The following is an 18835-nucleotide window of genomic DNA, read 5'->3' on the forward strand; positions in this document are numbered from 1 at the left end:
CAACAACATCCTATCACATGCATAATACATTACTGAGCTTACCCCAACCACCCCGGAAGACACTAAGCATCCCTAGACACCAAAACCACCCACCCCAGGACAGTGGCCACAGCCAGACAGTACTGGGTTGACTGCGAGCCAAACCATCCAAAAAGGTCCGAAAATGCACTGAGGTAGTACTTTGACAGGCTGGGTGGACCAAAGCATGGGTGGGGTGCAGGTAGATGATGCATCATGCATGGGGCATCGTTGCTAGTGTGTTTAGAAGTGTTTCCATGGCTGTAGGTGCATTGGCTGTCCCGGGGTGGTGTGATATAGGTGTTTTTGAGGATGACTGGTGCCAAGTCACCAAGGGTGGTCTGGGTGGGCCCAAAAATGATACACATGATGGTACATGCAAATATACACTAAGGGAGGTGTGTTATAACCCATAGTAACACAAGTGGTAGTCATGGGGTGTCCATAGGAGGAGTAATGCCCAAAAGCAGTAGTTAGCCACCTGTTGCTCAGAATCTCTTGGAGTCTTATGTAAACATGTAGCCTTATATGGGCTGAGTAAAACCCCCAAATGCCCACAATGTGGCATAGCAATAGTGTGGGAAAATGCGAAAAACTGTCCCAGAGCTGGCGGTGAAAATAATTTTTGTACAGCAATGCACAGCCCATGGTACCTACACATGATTAGGACAACCACTCCCTATTCCTATGCACTATTTTAACCGCTACATTAGTAACAACATCGACAGCATGGACAAATAAACCCCAGATATGGAAAGAGGCTGAAATGTAGATCCTGGAGGTATCCCATATCAATTGCTGCCATATTTGGCATGTGCTGATGTAATGTAGTGATGCCACATGTGTGCTGTCATCTACAGCAGGTTCCATGATTTTTCCGTATTTTTCCGTATTTTTCTGGGCCCTACAGGGCCAGGTATGGCCACCCACCTATTATTGGCAACAGCTCAGTATCAAATCCCGATTTGGATCTCCATGCCGGAGATGCCGGGGCTGTCATATTCAAGCCCAGCTGGGCTGCTGGGAGCTGTATAAGGTATTCAGAGAATAATGCATAAACACCGCACGTGTAGCCTGTTTAATGTAATAGGGTACACGGTAGTATTGGGTGAATAATGTAATAATACTACAGCATCGGCTGTGCTTTCTGTTTTAAACTTTTATCTGGCATCCTACGTGAGAACATCAATACGAGAAACTCTAAGTCTAAGAAGCCTGCTTCCAAAAAGGCTACAAAGACAACAAAGAAAACAACGAATAAGACAACCGTGTTCGTGGCTTCCAAGGAGTCTACCTCTACTGCTTCTGTTTCGTCTCAGGACTCCCAAGGTAGCAAATCCAAGAATAAGGCAGGTACATCTGACCATGGGGCTACTCAGCCTCAAGTTGCTTGGGGCCCTCAAGAAGAGGCTCTTCTTAAGCAACTCTTGGAGAAAAAGAACAACCTTGAGTTGGATTAGGATAAAGGTACTCCGTATTGTATGGTTGCCTAAGTTTTATGAATTCCACTAACTTGCTTAAATGTATCAGAGATACGTAAGAACGTAGAGGATATACTGGACCTTGAGGAGGAAGATCAGCCAAGACCAAGCATTGGCAAGAAGAGAACCGTAGCAGTTCTGGATGACAAGGAGGATGCCTTGGCAGATACTTTAGCATTTGGTGGTCCAGGTATGACCAGTTTATTACACCCAGTTTCCCTCATGATTTGGTTACTTCAGGTGACGGCGACCGCAACAGAATGGGTGAGAAGGAGGACAGTGATGGTGATAGCAATGATGAAGACAAGGATGAAGAGGCTGAGGAGGAGCCAACTAAGGGTCCCCATCTGGGTGCTAGCAGTGTGAGTCAATGTCTTTTCCTGTGTTCATTAACAGATCAAAAGTTCACATGGATGAAGTTTGTGATAGGGTCGTCAGCTTCAACTCATTTGGCTAAGCGTCAATGAATGGCACAAAAGGCTACAGCTCATACTGAGCATGTGGACTTTCGAGCTCCTGGCAGGGCTCCAACTCTCAGCCCCCTTGCGATGTCCTAACTAGTCGCCTTGAGATAACTGGGCCACATGCCAACAGTTATGTTGTCACTACCTCAGTAAGCATACTGAAAGGTAGGTCTGGCCGGGCCAATGCCAACGGTCAAGTCAAGAGTCCAGGTAATCGCTGTATTCAACAGGAGGTTGAACTAAGGAATACATGGGTTTTCCTACAGTATATATAGTAACTGGTATAGGGGTTAATACCCAAAGAAGAGAACAATAAAAAAGGATGCATAAGCTATCCTGTGAGAATGTAACTCAGAGAAATGAGGAATACAAGGGTGCCCATTGGTAGAAGGTGAGTCAAGAGAGATAACATGTGAAAAGAGATAGCGTCCATGGGAGGTTCTACTCAGAGAAAGGTACTGTCCAATAGCAATGCTCAGAATGGAAATAGAATGAGATAAGCATGGGAAAATTGTAACACCCATGAGTATTTGCATCTCCTGATCTGTATGGAAAAACCCTTTGCTTCACCAGCTGAGCAGAGCCCTTTGATTGAGAGAGCAATCACCCTTGCTTTGGAACAGCAAAGCAATGACTCTAAGACAGTGTGGGAGGAGAGCAGTAAGGATCTGAGATCAGGAGTACATTCTTATGCACGTATCTATCTCTGTCTACTGGTGGATCAATGAGCTTACCAAGTAACCAGGTATGAACCTCTGTCAGCTCTGCATGCAACCAAATCAAACAAAAGGAAGAAGAAGCGGTCGCAGACTACGGTATTCCTGGGAACCTGAAGCCTTCCGAAATATGATCCCATGTAGAGTGGTTGCTTCATGAGGAACATTACAGCTATGGTGGGATGGATTTTGCAGTTAGCTCAATCTTTTACAATGCCTCCATGTCTACTTGACATCTGTATAGGCACAATCTTATGATGAAGACATGCCTATCTCCCATCCTGGAATTATTGGAGTTATAAGATGCCAGTGGTTTACTGGGCCCAAATGCTTTGCTCTCAAGTATCTGGATGCCTTGAAGGAGCTATCACCGCCAATGTGGGCCTTGGCAATGACATCAGTATGTGGCAGGTCAACATTGTTCGACTGAAAAGAGACTAAGCATGGAAACTTAGGTCGTCCAAGCTCTAAATAGCTGGAAGGATGGGAAGCTCATCCCTAGCAAGTTTTCTGAAGACAACGTCAAGGAATTGTAAGTGATTCTAATCAAATAACTTGATGAAATGTACTGATGTCGTGTCTGCTTCAGGTACATTAAGGCTCTGAGCTGGGTCAAGCATTGGAAGAAGAATACACCAACATGGTACAGTGATCATGTTGAGGGAACTCTGGCAGATATTTGGTATAAGTCTGCCTGGTTTCTGTCTGACACATGCTTACCGACTATTCCCCAGTGAGAAGATGCAGATCATTATGATTCCAAGCACCAACTTTGACCACACATCCGAGGTTATTAGTAGGTTGGAGGAGAAGGCCAAGGCCAAACAGGCTGTATGTGGCGTCAAGGATGGAGCATGAGGTGGATAAGAGCATGGCTTTTCACTCTTGTTTCTCAAGTTTGGCATTATCTATCCATGTTGCTGCTTGCAGTCTGCTGTGATTTTTGCTAGCTGTTTTGTTTACCTTATGTTGGACTGTTAATATTCCATTGAATATGTATCAGTATCCAACATCAGTTTCAGTATGGAAGCCTGAAGGTGACTGAAGTAGCAGAGTGACTTAAAATGAAAACATATGCTTTTCAGCATCTGACTGTCTTGAATAGCATCCAAAGTACCTAAAGGATGAGCACCAATATATGTTGGCTGCAAAAGTGTATTTCACACTTTTCTATACTTTCCAACAACTTTATGCCCCTCTGTTGTTCTTTAAAAAAGGGGGCATTCTTTTGTTACTTTTCCTACTTGTTACAGTCATTTTGGAATAGAAAAGTAGACTTTCTTTTTCCTGATGATGGGTGTGTGTGGTGGCATCTGTGGGTTTACCTGTGCCATTCACTATGTATGCACTTGCATGCAACTCGCATTGACAGGTTGAGTACAAGTATGTGTCTACCCACAATTTTTAGTTTCAAAAGTGTGTCCACTGACACATTTTCAAAACCCACCAGGTCATGGGTACTGCCAACTGCAACTTGTACCCATACCCATGCAGGCCCCTACCCATGACCTGCATGGGTTATGTGAACCTGTGCAGATCACTATCCAGGGTGGCCAGTCATGCATCTCTATAAAAGTTTAGAAATATTGGGGCTTACAAATGCAGTTCATGCAACAAATATATCTTGCTCAACTCCAACCTGTAGGACATAATGCAGTGTATGACCATCTCCATCCTGCTTCCACCACCAGAAAGACTTGAATGGAGTGTTGTGGATACTTGAGAACTGTACCATCATCAGCCAGGTGTCAGATGTATAATCAGGAGCAGCTTCAATTCTAAACAAACCCATGCTATTTGTGATACACACTGGGACTGTGTACCTGTGCAGTTCCCCAGTCATCTGGTGATGTACCTTAGTGCCTCATGAATCTTGATCATTTCATTGACCTCTGAACCCTTGTCAATCATAAGTTGGATAGAGATATGAACTTCAATGATTCAGCCAGGAACCTGAGTTAATATAGTCTATGTGGAGAGAGAAAATGAATACATACCTCCTCGAGACTCAATAAGGTTCAGATAATAATGAGCGATAATATGTCCTTCATGCCTGTTTGGCATTATGACACAAGCATGTAGAAAACTCAAGTATTGGTCCTTCAAGGCATAAATAGGCAAATGAACACCTTTGCCCATTTGCAGACCCTGTTCTGCGAGCTTCTCATGACCATCACAATTTTCAATTTGTCATGAGCCAAGGCAGTCCAGTGGTCGACGGTGAACGGTATGCCCCTTCTGTCTTACAAACCTGTATTCAAACTCTTCATCATAATAATCATGCAGAATTGTACACAGTTGATCACTATGGACATTATAAGTATGTTCCAATTCTTTGTGCACTGCCCATAGTTCATGCATCATGGTATGCACATGTTTTCATTTGCCAGACATTGCTTCACTAATGTAACTCCCCACTTTCCTAAAACATCACTCTCCTTGAGATCAAGGACTGCCTGTGTTTCTTCAATGGATGTCTTCCCATTTTTCTGCACACTTTTGATACTGAGGTGCTTGTGTAGAGCATATAGAGTTGTACGGCTAGACCCAGGACCAGGATCAGATGAACATCTAGTGCTTCTGGCCTAATGACACAAACACACCTGATTTTCAGATTGAAGTCAGCTTTCAACTGTGCCATACTGCACTGTTATTTTCTCATTCTTGGAGCTGTGCATCTGGCGTATCTAAGAAGCAGTCAGAGGAGATGGCAATAGTTCTACAACTGGGCTTCTTATGAGTCTATTCTTGATACTGGTTCTTCCCAGAGTGATTGACCATGAGCACAAGATACAGTCGGTATATGGGGCAGGTTTATATTATGCAGCATTGACAGATGCATATATGACACTGCTCCATGATAAAAAGAGATTTTTTTATTTTGAAACTATCTTGAAAGCTCAAGCATGGCTGTAGAACTAAGGAAGGGAGCAAGTGTGATGACCAATGAGAAAATCTAAAGGTAACAGGTAAGGTGTTTGAAGCAGAGGTGGTGGAGGAGATAAAGATGAAGGACACAGACAGAACAGGTATACAGCTGGCAAACTGAAACTGGAACTAAACACACAATGCGCAACAAATGACCGACAAGGAAGAAGAACATTGTTCACTTGGATTGCAAGCACTCTCTGTAGCACCTTCCTCAAGAGCAGACTCAGCAGGATGAGAGGCACCTTGCACCCTCAATCTTCCCCAAAGTACCATCACCTCCAGTAGTACCAGCCTGAGTGCCATCTGTGTCTGCCTGCTGCAACACAACGTCCTTGGTGATCATTGCATGGGATTGGGTGCTGGGTCCCCAAGCTCATCCTCTTCATGCCATTCAAAACACCGCTTGGCCTCCAACTGTGCAGCCAAAGTGTAGGCCAGTTGGCAAGTGGAGACAAGCCCCATGGTTTTGCAGATAGTTGTACGCATGTGCTGGTCAATGAAGTCCTTGATGCCACCCTGACCATGGTCACCCAGACCACTTGTACTATGGTAGTAATTAGCATTGATGACAGAGAAGAGTCACCAGTGGTTATAGCAAGGGGTAGGTCCATAATATACCAACCCCCTCCTGACAATATTGCACCAGTTCATGACAAGCTGACACAGTACCTGGATAGTACTTGTCATGATTGGGGGAGCTTGCTCCCCATTTGTCAGTATAGCAGTCTCAAAATGTGTAAGGGATCTCCCACGCCACTCAATGGCTTTTCAACCCTAGCATAGGGTTACATGCTCAGTGGTGCTGGTGCCGCCACATGCATTGCTTGGGTGATCCCAGTGGCATTGCCTCCCGCCTCAACCCACTCACTGGGGCTTTCCTTATGTCTTAGGAATCACACCTTCGCGATGGTCAGCTCCTCACATTGAATAATAGGATTCAACTACTGTATGTGGGTGAGTCAGGATATGTATAGCTGAATAGACTATAATGAGAATCAAATATGCAATATTGGAAAAACATGTAGTGTGAGATATGATTACAAAAAAGGGGAAATACCAGACTCTCCCTGATGTGCCACCTCATAGGCTCTCATACAGCTCTTCTGTCTACAGTTGATGGGAAATTTAAAGAGCTCAAATAGAGATAAGCAATATGAAGCAAGTGGAATATCCTGAGACTCAGATAACTATAAATTACCATAGTGGATAATTCCAGGGCACACCCAAGGATGGGCATACAAATCTGAACAGTTCCCCTGCATGGCCTAACACCCTAAAACCCTTCTCCCCTGTGTGGGCTAAAACTCTTCTCCCCTGCATGGGCTGATTCTCCCCTGCGTAGCCTAACTTTCTCCCCCAATTTCATGGCTTGTGACACATGAGTCTATCATAGCACAATGTATATATTAGGAATAACACCACTGTGACATAAATATCTGGACAGACTGCTCAATCCCTTTGGAAAAAATTTTCAACTTGACCTCAGATAAATAAGCTCCCCCTGAAGTATGCGGGGAACCTGCCTACATGCCATATTATTGTTAACAAAGTTGGTGACTCTCCACTGTTGGTGGACTTCCACTGGAGAGAACAAAATCCCCTGTCAGTCAAATCATCAATGCCCAATGAGGACTAGCTCATGTCGTTTCTTCAGGATGCTACCAGGTGCTGGGCCTCACAAGAGTGCCCATTAACTGGGCCTAGAAAATGGATGTATGACAGTTAACACTGATGGTTCCTGTGAGGACAATGGCAAACTAACTGCACATGCAGGAGCAGGATCTACATCAAACTAGGTCACCCCAACAATTGGGCTATCCAAGTCCCAGGTCCTCTGCAATTAAACCAAGTGGCAGAAGCTGTGGCAGCCATCACCACACTGCATGGTATTCCTCCATTCATCCCAATCCAAACACCTAGGGCACTGGGAAGATATTAGTTGGCTTAGGGTGGCAAGCAGCCAATTCTTCGAGGCTGCAGCATACCAACTCCACCACCACTCTACCAGAGCATCCTTCCAATGGGTGAAACTGCAGACCCTTAGCACAAGGGCCAGGAAAGACTACCATAGACCAAATTGACCTGAAAGTCCCCCTAAACTTCATAATACAGGGAGGCAAAACTATCATGCCTCACCTAAGCAGTAGCCTACAGGAGAATACATGCAAGGCATACACTGGCAGTGACCTCACACCAGGGAGCCATGATCAATCTGGACAGAACATGTTATGGACCAGAGAAATTACACACAGCCTGGAAACAGACCAACAAATCCAGCTCTTGTGCCATAACAAAAACCTGCTTGCAGGAGTCTGATAATTCACTCACAAAGCCCTACATTGCACACAGAAGATAGGTGAATACTGAACCCCCATAGATGGGTACCAATATTGTGCAATGTGCCACTTCTGCAAAGACACTGAGGAAACCATGGAACACATCTGGTTAGTGTGATGCACTGGAAAGAACACTAGTTTGGAAGCTTGCAAAGCAACTATGGCCCAGTGGCTATGGGGAATGGCCAAACCTTCCCTTCAGAGCAATCCTTGGCAACAGGAAAGTGACCCTCCCCCAGCTCACCCAGACAAGCTGGAAAGCGGGTCAGACGGCAGCAATAGTCAGTTGCTGGGTGGTAGTATTGCTTGTCCAAGGAAAAAAAAGTATATACATATACATATAGTACTCCCACCTGAATGACATGAATATTAGAGCACCAATGCCCAGGCAAGGAAAGGTATACTAAAGCCGGAACCTCAGGTATGCCATCAGGAGAGCAGAGCAGCCAGTGACTACCAGCAGCATTCAGCTAACACACATGGTACATCTGAATGGGGAACGCACCAAATCCAACAAGATACTGAAGTGTTGTGGCCTGGGTAGGAAGTCAATAACTGCGCAATGCGCAGGGTTAGCATGAGCTTGCCTTGGAAGCCTGAATTGCAGTCCTGAGGCCAGCTATCTCTTGTTCAATCCGGGTATCGACCTCCTTGATCTTCAGTTCTTGCCCGCTGCTCTCTTCTCTCATTCGACCTTTCTCAAGATTGAGGTCCAATCGCACGCCAGACTGAGTCCGAGTGATCTCTTCCCGAAGACGCTGTTTAAGTTTCTCGATATCGTTGACGAGCCGGTCATTCTCGGCTTTCAGCATGGCGAGGTCGTTCTTCTCCATGAGCTGTAGCTCCGACTTGAGCTGGGCGAAGTCTACTTGCTGCGTGTACTGGTGCTGTGGGCGGAAACGCGCAGCACGAGACTCTCGGTACCTGACAGAGGGAAGTATAATAGAAAGACAACAGGACGGACCTTCTCCTGATCCGCCTTCGTCACCATGTTGCTCGTCATATTCCTGATACTCTCGTCGATTACCTCCGCCATCGCCGACATGATTCCTTCCGCCTGCGCTCTGTTCAGACCCTCGCGCTCCAGGCGCTGGACGAAGTGATGGGTGTCGAAGTGGAAGTCAGAGCGGACAGGGGAAGAGTGGAATCCGCGTAACCTGCGCCATGCTGGGAAAAGCGGCGAGCGGCGTAAAGAAGCGAGTGTCCTGGTATTCATGCAAGTCAAGTGTGTGGCAAGCAATGAGGGGCACCAGAGCAGTGTGGCCGGATATGGCGCACGTGGCTAAGGCCGTTTCGGGCGTCAATGATCGCTTTCTAGTTTTCTGGCCCGCCTCAAGCTTCAAGTCTGCTCTGTTATTAGCCTTTTCACTCGCCCTCTGGTCTTGAAGCCCAGCCATGCAAAGCGACGACGTTATATGGTCCGTCATCAACCAGCAGTTTTGCTCGTATAAAGTCAAGTACGTCGGACGCTGATCGAGCTGCCGTTCATGCATCTAACCTATGTTATCCCTAGAACCCAGACGCAGAACTTTTGCCGAAACGAATATAATGTTACCGGTCTATGTAATCGTCAATCATGTCCACTTGCCAACTCCCGCTACGCGACTGTACGGGAAAAGGAAGGTATGCCTGCTTTTCGCCTAGGGTATCGCAACCCTTCTCACCTCGCACCCCCGCTTAGGTGTTCTATATCTCTACGTGAAGACTATAGAGCGTGCGCACAGTCCAGCGCATATGTGGGAACGCATCAAGCTCTCGAATAACTACATGAAAGCTCTGGCTCAGGTACATGCCTCGTATCCTGACACGCCCGCTGGTCAGACTCAAAGGCATTGACTTAGATTGACCAAGAGCTGCTCTACTGGCCTAACTTCACCATCCACAAGTGCAAGCAGAGGGTTACGAAGATCACGCAGTATTTGCTCAAGATGAGACGATTACGACTACGACAACAGTAAGTCCTTGGGCGACGCGTTAAAGAATTCTCGACTAATGTATTCACCAGGCCGAAGCTGATTGGCGTGAAGAAGAAGCTGGACAGACGCGAGGCAGTACGGGAACGTAAAGCGCTTTCTGCCGCGCACCTTGAAGCGTCGATTGAGAAGGAGCTACTTGAGCGGTTGAAGTCAAAGGCATACGGTGACGCACCACTCAACGTGAACGAGAGCGTGTGGCAGGCGGTTTTGGATCGTGAACGGAGAGCAGAAAAGTCGGCTGCGGGCCTGGCAGAAGAAGACCTCGAGATGGAAGACGACGAGACGGATGAGGAGGACGAGGAGGAACTCCAGGAAGAAGACGGGTGGGGTGAGCGGGAGTACGTGAGCGATCTCAGCGGGGACGAGGAAGATGATCTCAGCGATATGGAGAACCTGGTGAGTTTCAGTTATGGGTGAACATATGCATTGAGGCGGACTAACCAAATTTTTAGGGAGACGAGTCGGATGAGCAAAGTGGTGAGGACGAGGAGGGCAGTGAGGAGGACGACGAGCCAACGCTTTCTCTCGGGAAACGCAAAGCAAAGTCCGCGCCGTCGAAAAAACAATCGGGAAAGAAACCGAAACGTAAGTCTATGTTCTTCAATGACGTCTCTCACCCTCTCATGGTGATATCAGGCGGACCCAGAGTGGAGGTGGAATACGAACAAGATACCGGTACAGTACCACTCACCAAACAGCTATTGGACAACTGGTAGTAGACGTCGTGCGCATCCATATCCCCTATCATTCCATTATTCCATTACTCGGACGTTCGTATATGGCAACCTCCAAGAGCAGACCCATCCAAGCTACAGTATGTATGTGCAAGACTAAAATGACCATAAGGTATACATATATATCCAGGGACCGTACAAGAGAGAGAAGGCTGCATGGAATACAGACAGGTAGTCTAGTCAGTCATGCCGCGGGCTTTCTGTCGACGTAGTTCGATGTCTTTGCGAGTCATCCGAGTACCGAGGATGACGTCCCAGTGTGTAAAGAACGGCTGTGCAAAGTTGGACTTGATTCCGACCACCTACGCGCATCGTCAGTCCTGAAAGTACACGCAGGAAACAGGGCAAATACCTGGTGGTGGATATCGTGATAGTCGGCATTATTGGAAGTCATCCACTGCAATGGATCAAAGGGCAGCTTATACCCGCAATGATCATCGACGGTCTTGAATGTCGAAATGACGAAAAGCAGCGCTGCTTCTCGTAAAGTCAGGCCTGCTAATGCCTCTGCCACACCAGCGCCCATCGAATCTAGCACAAATCCCTCAACGGGGTGGTTATATAGTGCACCAAACGCGTAGGGAACGTATAGCCGATGGTGAACGGAATGGAAGTGCTTGTACATCCACTTGTTGACGTGCATAGCCCGGTGCCAGAAGTACTGCCAGGTATCAATCATGAACCTGGTCGCCTGGTAAGCAAACGAGGACTGGCCGGCGTGGAGGAAAACGCACATGGCAAATAGGAACTTGGCGATTGGGATACCCCACCAATACATAAAGTAAGTGAGTTCACCACCGTTCGCTATCAAGAAGCGGCCGCCCGCTGTCTGCCCCATGAATGCCTTCACCCAGAAGGCAACCTTGACCGACAGTGCTCTCATGTTCCCGAGATGATCGACACCCGCGCCCGACACAGAGGGCTCCATCCAGAAATACCCGAGGAGAGTCTGGATGATATGCTGGAAGACAACTGCCTTTACGACCTCCCAGCGGGTCACAAGATTGCGAGACTTGACCTCGGAGGACTCGTGGATGCGATACTTGTCCAGCCACTTCCATTCGGACATATCTAGGACGTGGAAGACAAGAGAGACCACCCAGTACGCAATAATGGGTGCCGCGAGAGAAGTGGCATGATCAGGAATGCCCGGAATGAGCTCGCTGCTGGGTGAATAGTAGAACGGAGTCTTGTCGGGCAGTGAGAAGTCCGGATATGCTGTCGTCAAGACCGTATGGTTCATGATGGCAGTCCTCAACCTGACGGCGCGACAAGGGTGCTGGCCGCGATGGACGACGACGAGAGACAAGTCGCTGGGAGTGAAGGGACAAGAATGTAGCAGACATTTCGGCGCCACCGAGCTCTTTACTCGGGACTAGAGATGCTCTCGGCACCGGCTCTGGATGTGTTCTTCATACCCGTCGATCTCCTTACACATTCTGGCTTACAAGGCCTCGCTGAACGTTGGATCTCGGAGGGCGCAAACTCCAGTGCGGGCCACAGTATCAATTTACTGCTGCGCAAGCAATTACAATATAGCACAATCGCAACGTGTGATGGAGAGATCGTGATGAACCAGCGAACGTTTGGAATGAAGGTATTACTGACGCTCAGTCCACAGCAGCCGAGCAGTCCGCTAGAAATAGTGTAACTCGGATCCCACAAACGACATATCCTCTGTGATCCGGATATGAAATAATCCCTGTTGCTCCCCATGAGCATGATAACGAAAATAAGACGCAGAAATAACTGACCAAAACCCCTCAAGATGAGCTCCGGCGAGAGTATTATAAAAATGACACAGAAGTAGGAAAAGACACGATATGCAAAGCATGCCAAAGGGAATAAGAAAAGCATTGTGACGAAACCAGATCGTAACAGTGAAGGGGTATGTGGCGTGTGCTGAGAGAATGACCAGTAAGTCCCGCGCGTGTGTACATGAAGTTGGCAGAGATAAGGTAGACCGCGCTATCAATGGATCCAACAGTTTAGCTTTGATGATCAGTGCTCGAAGGTGATGCACGTACAAGGCTATGAGTACTCCTTCTCAGATATCGGCAGTCTATTCATGCTTATCCCGTGGCCATCTGACTCGTTGAATTCATCTGTCGTCCTTGCCACACCGATGGCGGCACCATTCGCCGTCAGCCCTTGTTCGCTCTGGAAGTCTCCGGGAGTTACGGGACGCGAGGGTACGCCGGTCATGCCCGTAGATGACGTCGCCGTCACGGTCGAGACAATCTGCTGATTATGAGGGTAGTAGGAGCGTCGCTGCATCTTCTTGAAGTCATAAGTGGTGAACCTGTCGGGTCAACATATTGAGCGAAAGAACGGCCGCTAGAATAAGGTGCAACGTACTGTTCCTCCATCTGTCTCATTTCAGGAGTCAGGTTATCCTGGTTTGCTTTCCGTTGCTTCGCCTTCAGAGGATTGTCCTCGAGTAGAAGTTCCTCCAATTCATGCGATGCATCGAAATTCGCCTTCTTCGACTATACACTGGGTCAGCTTGCATGCCAGGAAGCAAACGGAAGCCTCACATCAGGAACAAAGGGTGGCGTTGCCTGTTTGCTTTCCAACGTCTCCCAGTCGATGTTCCGGAACCATGGATGCCGCCGCAACTCCTCAAAGCCTTCCCCATGAGGTTTGCATCCTAACCGTTGTGCAGGATCTCGAGTCAAAAGCTGAAAGCTGACATCAGCAACATATAAAGAGGCCTTGATAGAGACGTCAAGAAACTCACGCCTTTGAGAGCTTGTAGACCTGCTCTACTACACCGCGACTCTGCATCCTCGGGGAAGCGTAGTGGATCCTTAGAGATACTGTGCGTGAGGTCGCTGTTTGTCTTTCCTCGGAAAGGCCGACGACCGAATATGAGCTCGTATGCGCAGACACCGAGGGACCACCAGTCAATGGTGTAAGTGTATCCACGCTTAGCCAGAATCTCCGGTGCCATGTACGCCATAGAGCCGGCCACGCCAGTGAGCATTCGACGCTCGGAGTAATGCACGGCGATATTGAAGTCAGTGATATGCGCATGGCCCCGCTCGTCTAGTAGGATATTATCGGGCTTGAGGTCACTGCAGGACAATTTGAGGTGAAATCAGAGAGATGGGCTACGATAGGATGACGAGACGCACCGATGAATTATACGATTTTCATGAAGGAAAGATAAGGCGGACGATATCTCGGCGACGTAGAACCTGACTGTCTCCTCTCCCAGAGAGCCTAGTCTTTCCAGGTGGACTGATAATCGGCTCTGCATTAGGGGCGGCGAACTTCATCACCAAGAACAACTCACAACGCAGGTCCCCGCCGAGCATAAGATCCAACACGAAGAAGCAATTCTCGTCATCTTGGAAGGCGTATCGCAAGTTTACGACGAATGGGTGGTCGATCTATTTGTCGTAACGGAGGAATATTCGACGTCAGGACGCCGATGGGGACTCTGCACGGATCAGCGAACAGACCTCTTCCAGCAATCGCCGCTCTTGGATGATATTCGCTACAGCCTTCATCTTCACACATTTTGCCTTGTTAATGTACTTGAGGGCGTAAAGGTCCCGCGTCTGCTTGTGCTGCACCACCCGCACCTGTGCAAAGGATGAGAAGCAGCCGAGGGTACAAGATGTGGGACCCACCTTCCCAAACGCACCCTTGCCTACACACCGGAGAAGGACAAAGTGGAAGAGGTTGACATCTGCGTCAAAGTCTATCGGCTAGACTCGAAGAGCCACTGCGTAAGTTACAGGGCTAGCGGGAGAGAGCACGAGTGCAAACCTGAGGACGACAGCATAAAGCACCCATGACAGTTCGTTAGATTCGTAGGGATAGTGTAGGCCGTTCGTGAAGGCAGCGCAGAATAAAGATTAAATAGAAAGCAAAGCAGAGCGGACAGCAGCGACCGAAGACGAAAGCGCAGGCGTCGCACCGGCGGGAATACTGGGCAGGACGGGAGGAAGGAGGAGGGGACTGGCAGCAAATGCAGCGAAGGTCGTCAAGCCCGGTAAAGCGCCCGCCGTGACATCGTCACACGCCGTATTTGTTCTGTGACCGCGACCTTGTGCTGCATGCAGCCTTGACTTTGTCTCTCGCCAATGTCGGACGACGCGATGTCCCCTCTTTCTGACTTTCTGCGGCCTCTGGTTTTGTCTGGCCCGTCTGGCGTTGGCAAGAGCACTCTTCTCGCCCGTCTTTTTGCAGACTTTCCCGACAAGTTCGGCTTTAGCGTATCCCGTACATCACGACGCTGTCTCCCTGTGCCTGCAAACTGATCTGTTCCTGATGCAGACACCACTCGGTCGCCCCGCCCTGGAGAAGTCGACGGCGTCCACTACTACTTTATCAACGCCGACAAATTCAAGCAGCTGATCGCGGAGGGCGCATTTATAGAGCATGCTCAGTTCTCTGGCAACTTCTACGGGACGAGCTTCATGACTGTACGCGAGGTCGGCAGGTCGGGCAGGCGCTGTATTCTAGACATAGAGGCCCAAGTGTGTTCCTCAAACTCCCCAGTGAATGATAAGCGTGACTCTCGCGTACAGGGTGTGCGCCAAATAAAAAACACGGACCTGAATCCTGTCTACGCGTTCATCAGTCCACCCTCGATCACCGCACTGCGTCAACGACTGCAGGGACGTGGTACAGAAAGCGAGGCGTCGGTGCAAAAGAGGCTTGCCACGGCACTCAAGGAGATAGAGTATGCAAAACAACCTGGGGCGCATGACGTCGTGATAGTAAACGACGACCTCGACAGGGCGTACGGTCTGTTCAAACGGCTTGCGCTGGGAGAGAGGATACAGGGAGACACGTTACCTCCCTTGGATGACTTCCCTTCGGACGAGTGAATATGACGGACTAGCACTTAGACAGCAGAGACGTTAAATAATGCCAGAAAGAAGTAACAGACCGTTGGGTGATTCGGCAAGTCGGACGACCACGCGTGCTGCTCTTCCTACCTTTTCGCATCCTGCCAGCATATCCCGCGCCACTCACGTTCATGCACCTCAGATACAGCGATTAATCCAATGTCCTATACGTGAAATGACATGAGAGTACACGAAACTCCAGGTGTCATCGCATTTTTCGATCTTCAAAAAACCGCTGAAGAGAGGGTCAGAAGTCCAGTCAGCCGAGAAGAGACAACGCGACGCACCCGTAAATGCCGCAACTGCCAGGCACACGTTCCAATCAATACCGCAATCTGAAGCAGACTGTACCACACTGCTTTCGAATTCGTCTCCTCGCTAAGGTCCCGAAAGTCCGCCTCTCGCTCCCTCTGGTACTGCTGCTCTCTCCGAATGTCCTCCAGTTTGTTGTTTAAGTCACGGACTTTCGCCGCCAGTTCTGAGATATGAGAGCGGTCGCGGTCCAAGTCTGGTTTTACCGCCCCCACGACAACGTCGAGGTATAGTCGTATGTGCGTGTTAGAGCCGAACCATGAAGACGAATAGTTCGTGGAGAGGCAGATGGAATGGTCTCCTGAGTCGTGGGACGTGAAGGTGAATCGACCGTCGGGTGGTCCTCTTGTCCGGACAACGGGGTGGGACGTCTCCATTTCCTATGACCATGAGCCGTGCATCAGTTGGGATACCCAGCATGAGTGTTCCTTCTACTCACGTCGACTTCTACCAGTATGCCCAGCTCTGGGTTATTGACATACGCCTGCTGCTCATCAGACCATTCGAGCGCTCGATAGTGGCCTTATATCACGACTTAGTATTGGGGTTCAGCCCAGCGCGTCGGGAATCATACCTTCGACTACCGTCTCAGACGGCACCTCCTCTACAAAGCATCTCTTTTCATTAGCGTCCAGATAAAAGTGGAGGGCGTTTACAGTCGCCGAGAAGACAAGGAATAACAGAAGCAGCTGCTGCTGCCGCCGTGGCGAAGGAGAAACCATTGTACGGGACACTGGACAGACGTGTCGGAAGCAAGGCGTCGGATAGATGTTGTATACATGTAACATGGTAGCCACGCGACACTACAACGCTACTGACCGTGAAAACTCAGCCAATAGCAAAGAATTTCGATCAAGCTTCAACGCCACTCATCTGCGCTATGGTCTCCGGTCCCCGCTTCGAACCGTCTCTCATCAAGAACAAGGTCAAGAGGGAGGATGTATACCGGAAGAAGAAGAAGGCCAAGTCTCAGGACAAACTACAGAGACGCTTGGCTCAGGCCAAACTAGAGGCGAGTGACCCAGCAGCGAAACAGGTGCGTAATACTCTTCGAGCGACAGGCACTCGGTTCAAAGTCCAGATTACTGAAGAAACGCAAATCTGAAAATGTCCCGCATACACTGGACAACCAACGAGAGTTCGACCCTTCCATCTTGACCGCGCAGCCGCAAGCTTCCTCTTCCGCCGTTCAGCTTGTTGATGCGCCAGAGAATACAAGCCCAGACGCTAATGCCCAGCCAGCAAACGAGGCTGCCGCAGATATTGCCTCGGATGAGTTTGCAGCGTACTTTGAATCCGTCCTGGATCCCACTATCCCGCCGAAGGTCCTGGTCACTACCGGATTCAAAGCTACCAAGGCCACTTACGACTTCTGTGATGAAATCTCTACCATCTTCCCGGGTGCTGAATTCATCAGGAGGAAGAAGGGGAAAGGATTCGAGATGGGAAAGATTGCAATGTGGGCGGGCGCGAGAGGGTACACGAATTTGTGTGTTGTGAACGAAGACCAAAAGAAGCCAAGTAAGCGAGATAATTTAGATTGGGGCAGCATTTGCTCAATAACCCTATAGATGCCATCACGTTGGTTCACCTCCCTAACGGACCCACTGCATACTTCAAACTGACGTCGATCGAGAATTCGAAACGTATACGAGTAAGTGATGCCTCTATTCCGTTCCTGCCATGCTTATGCGCCATTAGGGCCATGCGAAACCAACTACGCATTATCCTGAGCTTGTCCTCAACGGCTTCGTCACCCGTCTCGGGCACGCCGTCGGGCGTATGTTCCAGACGCTCTTCCCTCCCATGCCCGAATTCCAGGGTCGCCAAGTCGTGACTCTACATAATCAGAGAGACTTCCTCTTCTTCCGCCGGCACAGGTACGTTAAATCTACGAAGGGTCTTTATCTATACTGAGAAGCGATGTAGGTATGCTTTCCGGTCCACGGAAAAGGTCGCGTTGCAGGAGATTGGGCCTCGGTTCACGCTTAAGTTACGGTGGCTGACAAAAGGCATACCGGCCGTGCAGCATATGGGTGAGCCGTCGAAGGAGCTGCAATTCGACAAGGGAGAGCAAGAGACAACCCAACCCGCCGAAGTGGAAAGGCAGGAAGATTCGACTGAGGCGGGCGGCGAAAAATCTATTGTACAACCTCCTCGACAGGATGAGTATCTCTGGATCTGGAAGGCAAGTTCATTTGCTCAAATGGTGGGATGTGCTCTAATCTCCTATGTTCCGTTCGTCCTGCAGCCGGAGTTAGAGACGACTAGACGAACGTTCTTCCTCTAGTCCTTCTCCACGTTTGAGATGGAGCCAGAGATTGGCTTCTGTCTGTAGGCGACCGGGTACCATGTAGTATCTGGACAATTGATTTGTTGCTGTTACACCGACCCACGAGTACGGCTCCCATGAGAGATTCAAGCTGTTGTGGTCGATTCTCGTATAGTATACAATGCACAGTTCGAGATGATATGCCGTTGTAAATGGGCTTATGTACTATAGGTGTGGACTTTTAGATCAATTAAAGAAATTAAAGAAATTAAATCGAAGGAGAGAGAGAAAGAGAAGGGAAAGACACTCTGTGCGGGCCCCGTGAGCTTCAGAAGGGGTATATTATTGAAAGGGTATACTAGTGCTATATTCAGGGATCTCCCTCGCTTGAAATATCCCTCGAGGCTAGTTTCTTCGGTTTCCACAGCACATGAATTTTGCTTCACGGCGCTGCGCGCCGTATTAACTCTCTGGATAGCTTGAGTCAAAACCTGGTGGTATTTTAAGTTTGAATGGACACCTCTATGTGTATCCCACTGCTCATGTGAATCGCAAGACATTAAGCAACCTGGAAGTCAAAAGCATTTTTCTTTCGGCGGCGCTGTCGCGCCGCTCACTTTATGCATCCCAAACTTAATGAATCACTTGTCACTTACCCACCTATAGTACTTCTACCTAGCTATGTGTCCCGGATCTCACAGTACAGATATAACTCTTCAGGCAGGGTTGT

At 48.7% G+C, this 18835-nt stretch overlaps 9 protein-coding genes across 9 annotated transcripts; 4 read left to right on the forward strand and 5 right to left on the reverse strand.

The window, feature by feature from the left end:
• Positions 1-1383: 1383 nt before the first annotated feature.
• GLOTRDRAFT_128309 (uncharacterized protein) lies at positions 1384-3537 on the forward strand (the record flags this gene model as incomplete). The annotated part of the gene is made up of 7 exons (XM_007866919.1): positions 1384-1492; positions 1549-1689; positions 1740-1861; positions 2924-3079; positions 3135-3211; positions 3269-3361; positions 3414-3537. 7 exons carry the CDS (start codon positions 1384-1386, stop codon positions 3535-3537), a joined length of 822 nt encoding a protein of 273 aa, XP_007865110.1.
• A 748-nt stretch (positions 3538-4285) lies between these two features.
• On the reverse strand, positions 4286-4854 carry GLOTRDRAFT_40380 (uncharacterized protein; the record flags this gene model as incomplete). Its single annotated transcript, XM_007866644.1, has 3 exons — positions 4286-4457; positions 4535-4610; positions 4677-4854. Coding segments are annotated over 3 exons (426 nt in total), but the record flags the coding sequence as incomplete, so codon positions are not given.
• A 3362-nt stretch (positions 4855-8216) lies between these two features.
• GLOTRDRAFT_59567 (DUF1640-domain-containing protein) lies at positions 8217-9162 on the reverse strand (the record flags this gene model as incomplete). Its single annotated transcript, XM_007866920.1, has 4 exons — positions 8217-8399; positions 8452-8482; positions 8534-8833; positions 8911-9162. The coding sequence occupies 4 exons, from the start codon at positions 9160-9162 to the stop codon at positions 8350-8352; spliced, it is 633 nt and encodes a 210-aa protein (XP_007865111.1). The 3' UTR covers positions 8217-8349.
• A 179-nt stretch (positions 9163-9341) lies between these two features.
• Positions 9342-10638, forward strand: GLOTRDRAFT_128311 (uncharacterized protein; the record flags this gene model as incomplete). The annotated part of the gene is made up of 7 exons (XM_007867262.1): positions 9342-9403; positions 9460-9569; positions 9628-9731; positions 9788-9900; positions 9952-10318; positions 10375-10507; positions 10559-10638. The coding sequence occupies 7 exons, from the start codon at positions 9342-9344 to the stop codon at positions 10636-10638; spliced, it is 969 nt and encodes a 322-aa protein (XP_007865453.1).
• Positions 10639-10832: 194 nt separating this feature from the next.
• GLOTRDRAFT_39950 (sphingosine hydroxylase) lies at positions 10833-11899 on the reverse strand (the record flags this gene model as incomplete). The annotated part of the gene is made up of 3 exons (XM_007866616.1): positions 10833-10958; positions 11009-11339; positions 11391-11899. The coding sequence occupies 3 exons, from the start codon at positions 11897-11899 to the stop codon at positions 10833-10835; spliced, it is 966 nt and encodes a 321-aa protein (XP_007864807.1).
• A 235-nt stretch (positions 11900-12134) lies between these two features.
• Positions 12135-14631, reverse strand: GLOTRDRAFT_74990 (kinase-like protein). The gene is made up of 11 exons (XM_007866921.1): positions 14434-14631; positions 14295-14372; positions 14124-14246; positions 13955-14051; positions 13794-13899; positions 13397-13733; positions 13194-13337; positions 13015-13145; positions 12684-12958; positions 12411-12624; positions 12135-12358 (listed from the first exon to the last, which is right to left on the reverse strand). The coding sequence occupies exons 1-9, from the start codon at positions 14458-14460 to the stop codon at positions 12688-12690; spliced, it is 1314 nt and encodes a 437-aa protein (XP_007865112.1). The 5' UTR covers positions 14461-14631; the 3' UTR covers positions 12135-12358; positions 12411-12624; positions 12684-12687.
• Positions 14632-14721: 90 nt separating this feature from the next.
• Positions 14722-15585, forward strand: GLOTRDRAFT_59575 (guanylate kinase). The gene is made up of 3 exons (XM_007866922.1): positions 14722-14889; positions 14944-15146; positions 15198-15585. The coding sequence occupies exons 1-3, from the start codon at positions 14751-14753 to the stop codon at positions 15498-15500; spliced, it is 645 nt and encodes a 214-aa protein (XP_007865113.1). The 5' UTR covers positions 14722-14750; the 3' UTR covers positions 15501-15585.
• A 26-nt stretch (positions 15586-15611) lies between these two features.
• Positions 15612-16555, reverse strand: GLOTRDRAFT_115647 (uncharacterized protein; the record flags this gene model as incomplete). The annotated part of the gene is made up of 4 exons (XM_007866923.1): positions 15612-15756; positions 15809-16213; positions 16273-16355; positions 16408-16555. The coding sequence occupies 4 exons, from the start codon at positions 16553-16555 to the stop codon at positions 15727-15729; spliced, it is 666 nt and encodes a 221-aa protein (XP_007865114.1). The 3' UTR covers positions 15612-15726.
• Positions 16556-16713: 158 nt separating this feature from the next.
• GLOTRDRAFT_74998 (Brix-domain-containing protein) lies at positions 16714-18322 on the forward strand (the record flags this gene model as incomplete). The annotated part of the gene is made up of 6 exons (XM_007866924.1): positions 16714-16869; positions 16925-17354; positions 17405-17487; positions 17535-17713; positions 17763-18021; positions 18085-18322. The coding sequence occupies 6 exons, from the start codon at positions 16714-16716 to the stop codon at positions 18121-18123; spliced, it is 1146 nt and encodes a 381-aa protein (XP_007865115.1). The 3' UTR covers positions 18124-18322.
• Positions 18323-18835: the final 513 nt, after the last annotated feature.

This window comes from Gloeophyllum trabeum (assembly GCF_000344685.1).
Source record: "Gloeophyllum trabeum ATCC 11539 unplaced genomic scaffold GLOTRscaffold_00005, whole genome shotgun sequence".
In the NCBI taxonomy this organism is placed as follows: domain Eukaryota; kingdom Fungi; phylum Basidiomycota; class Agaricomycetes; order Gloeophyllales; family Gloeophyllaceae; genus Gloeophyllum; species Gloeophyllum trabeum.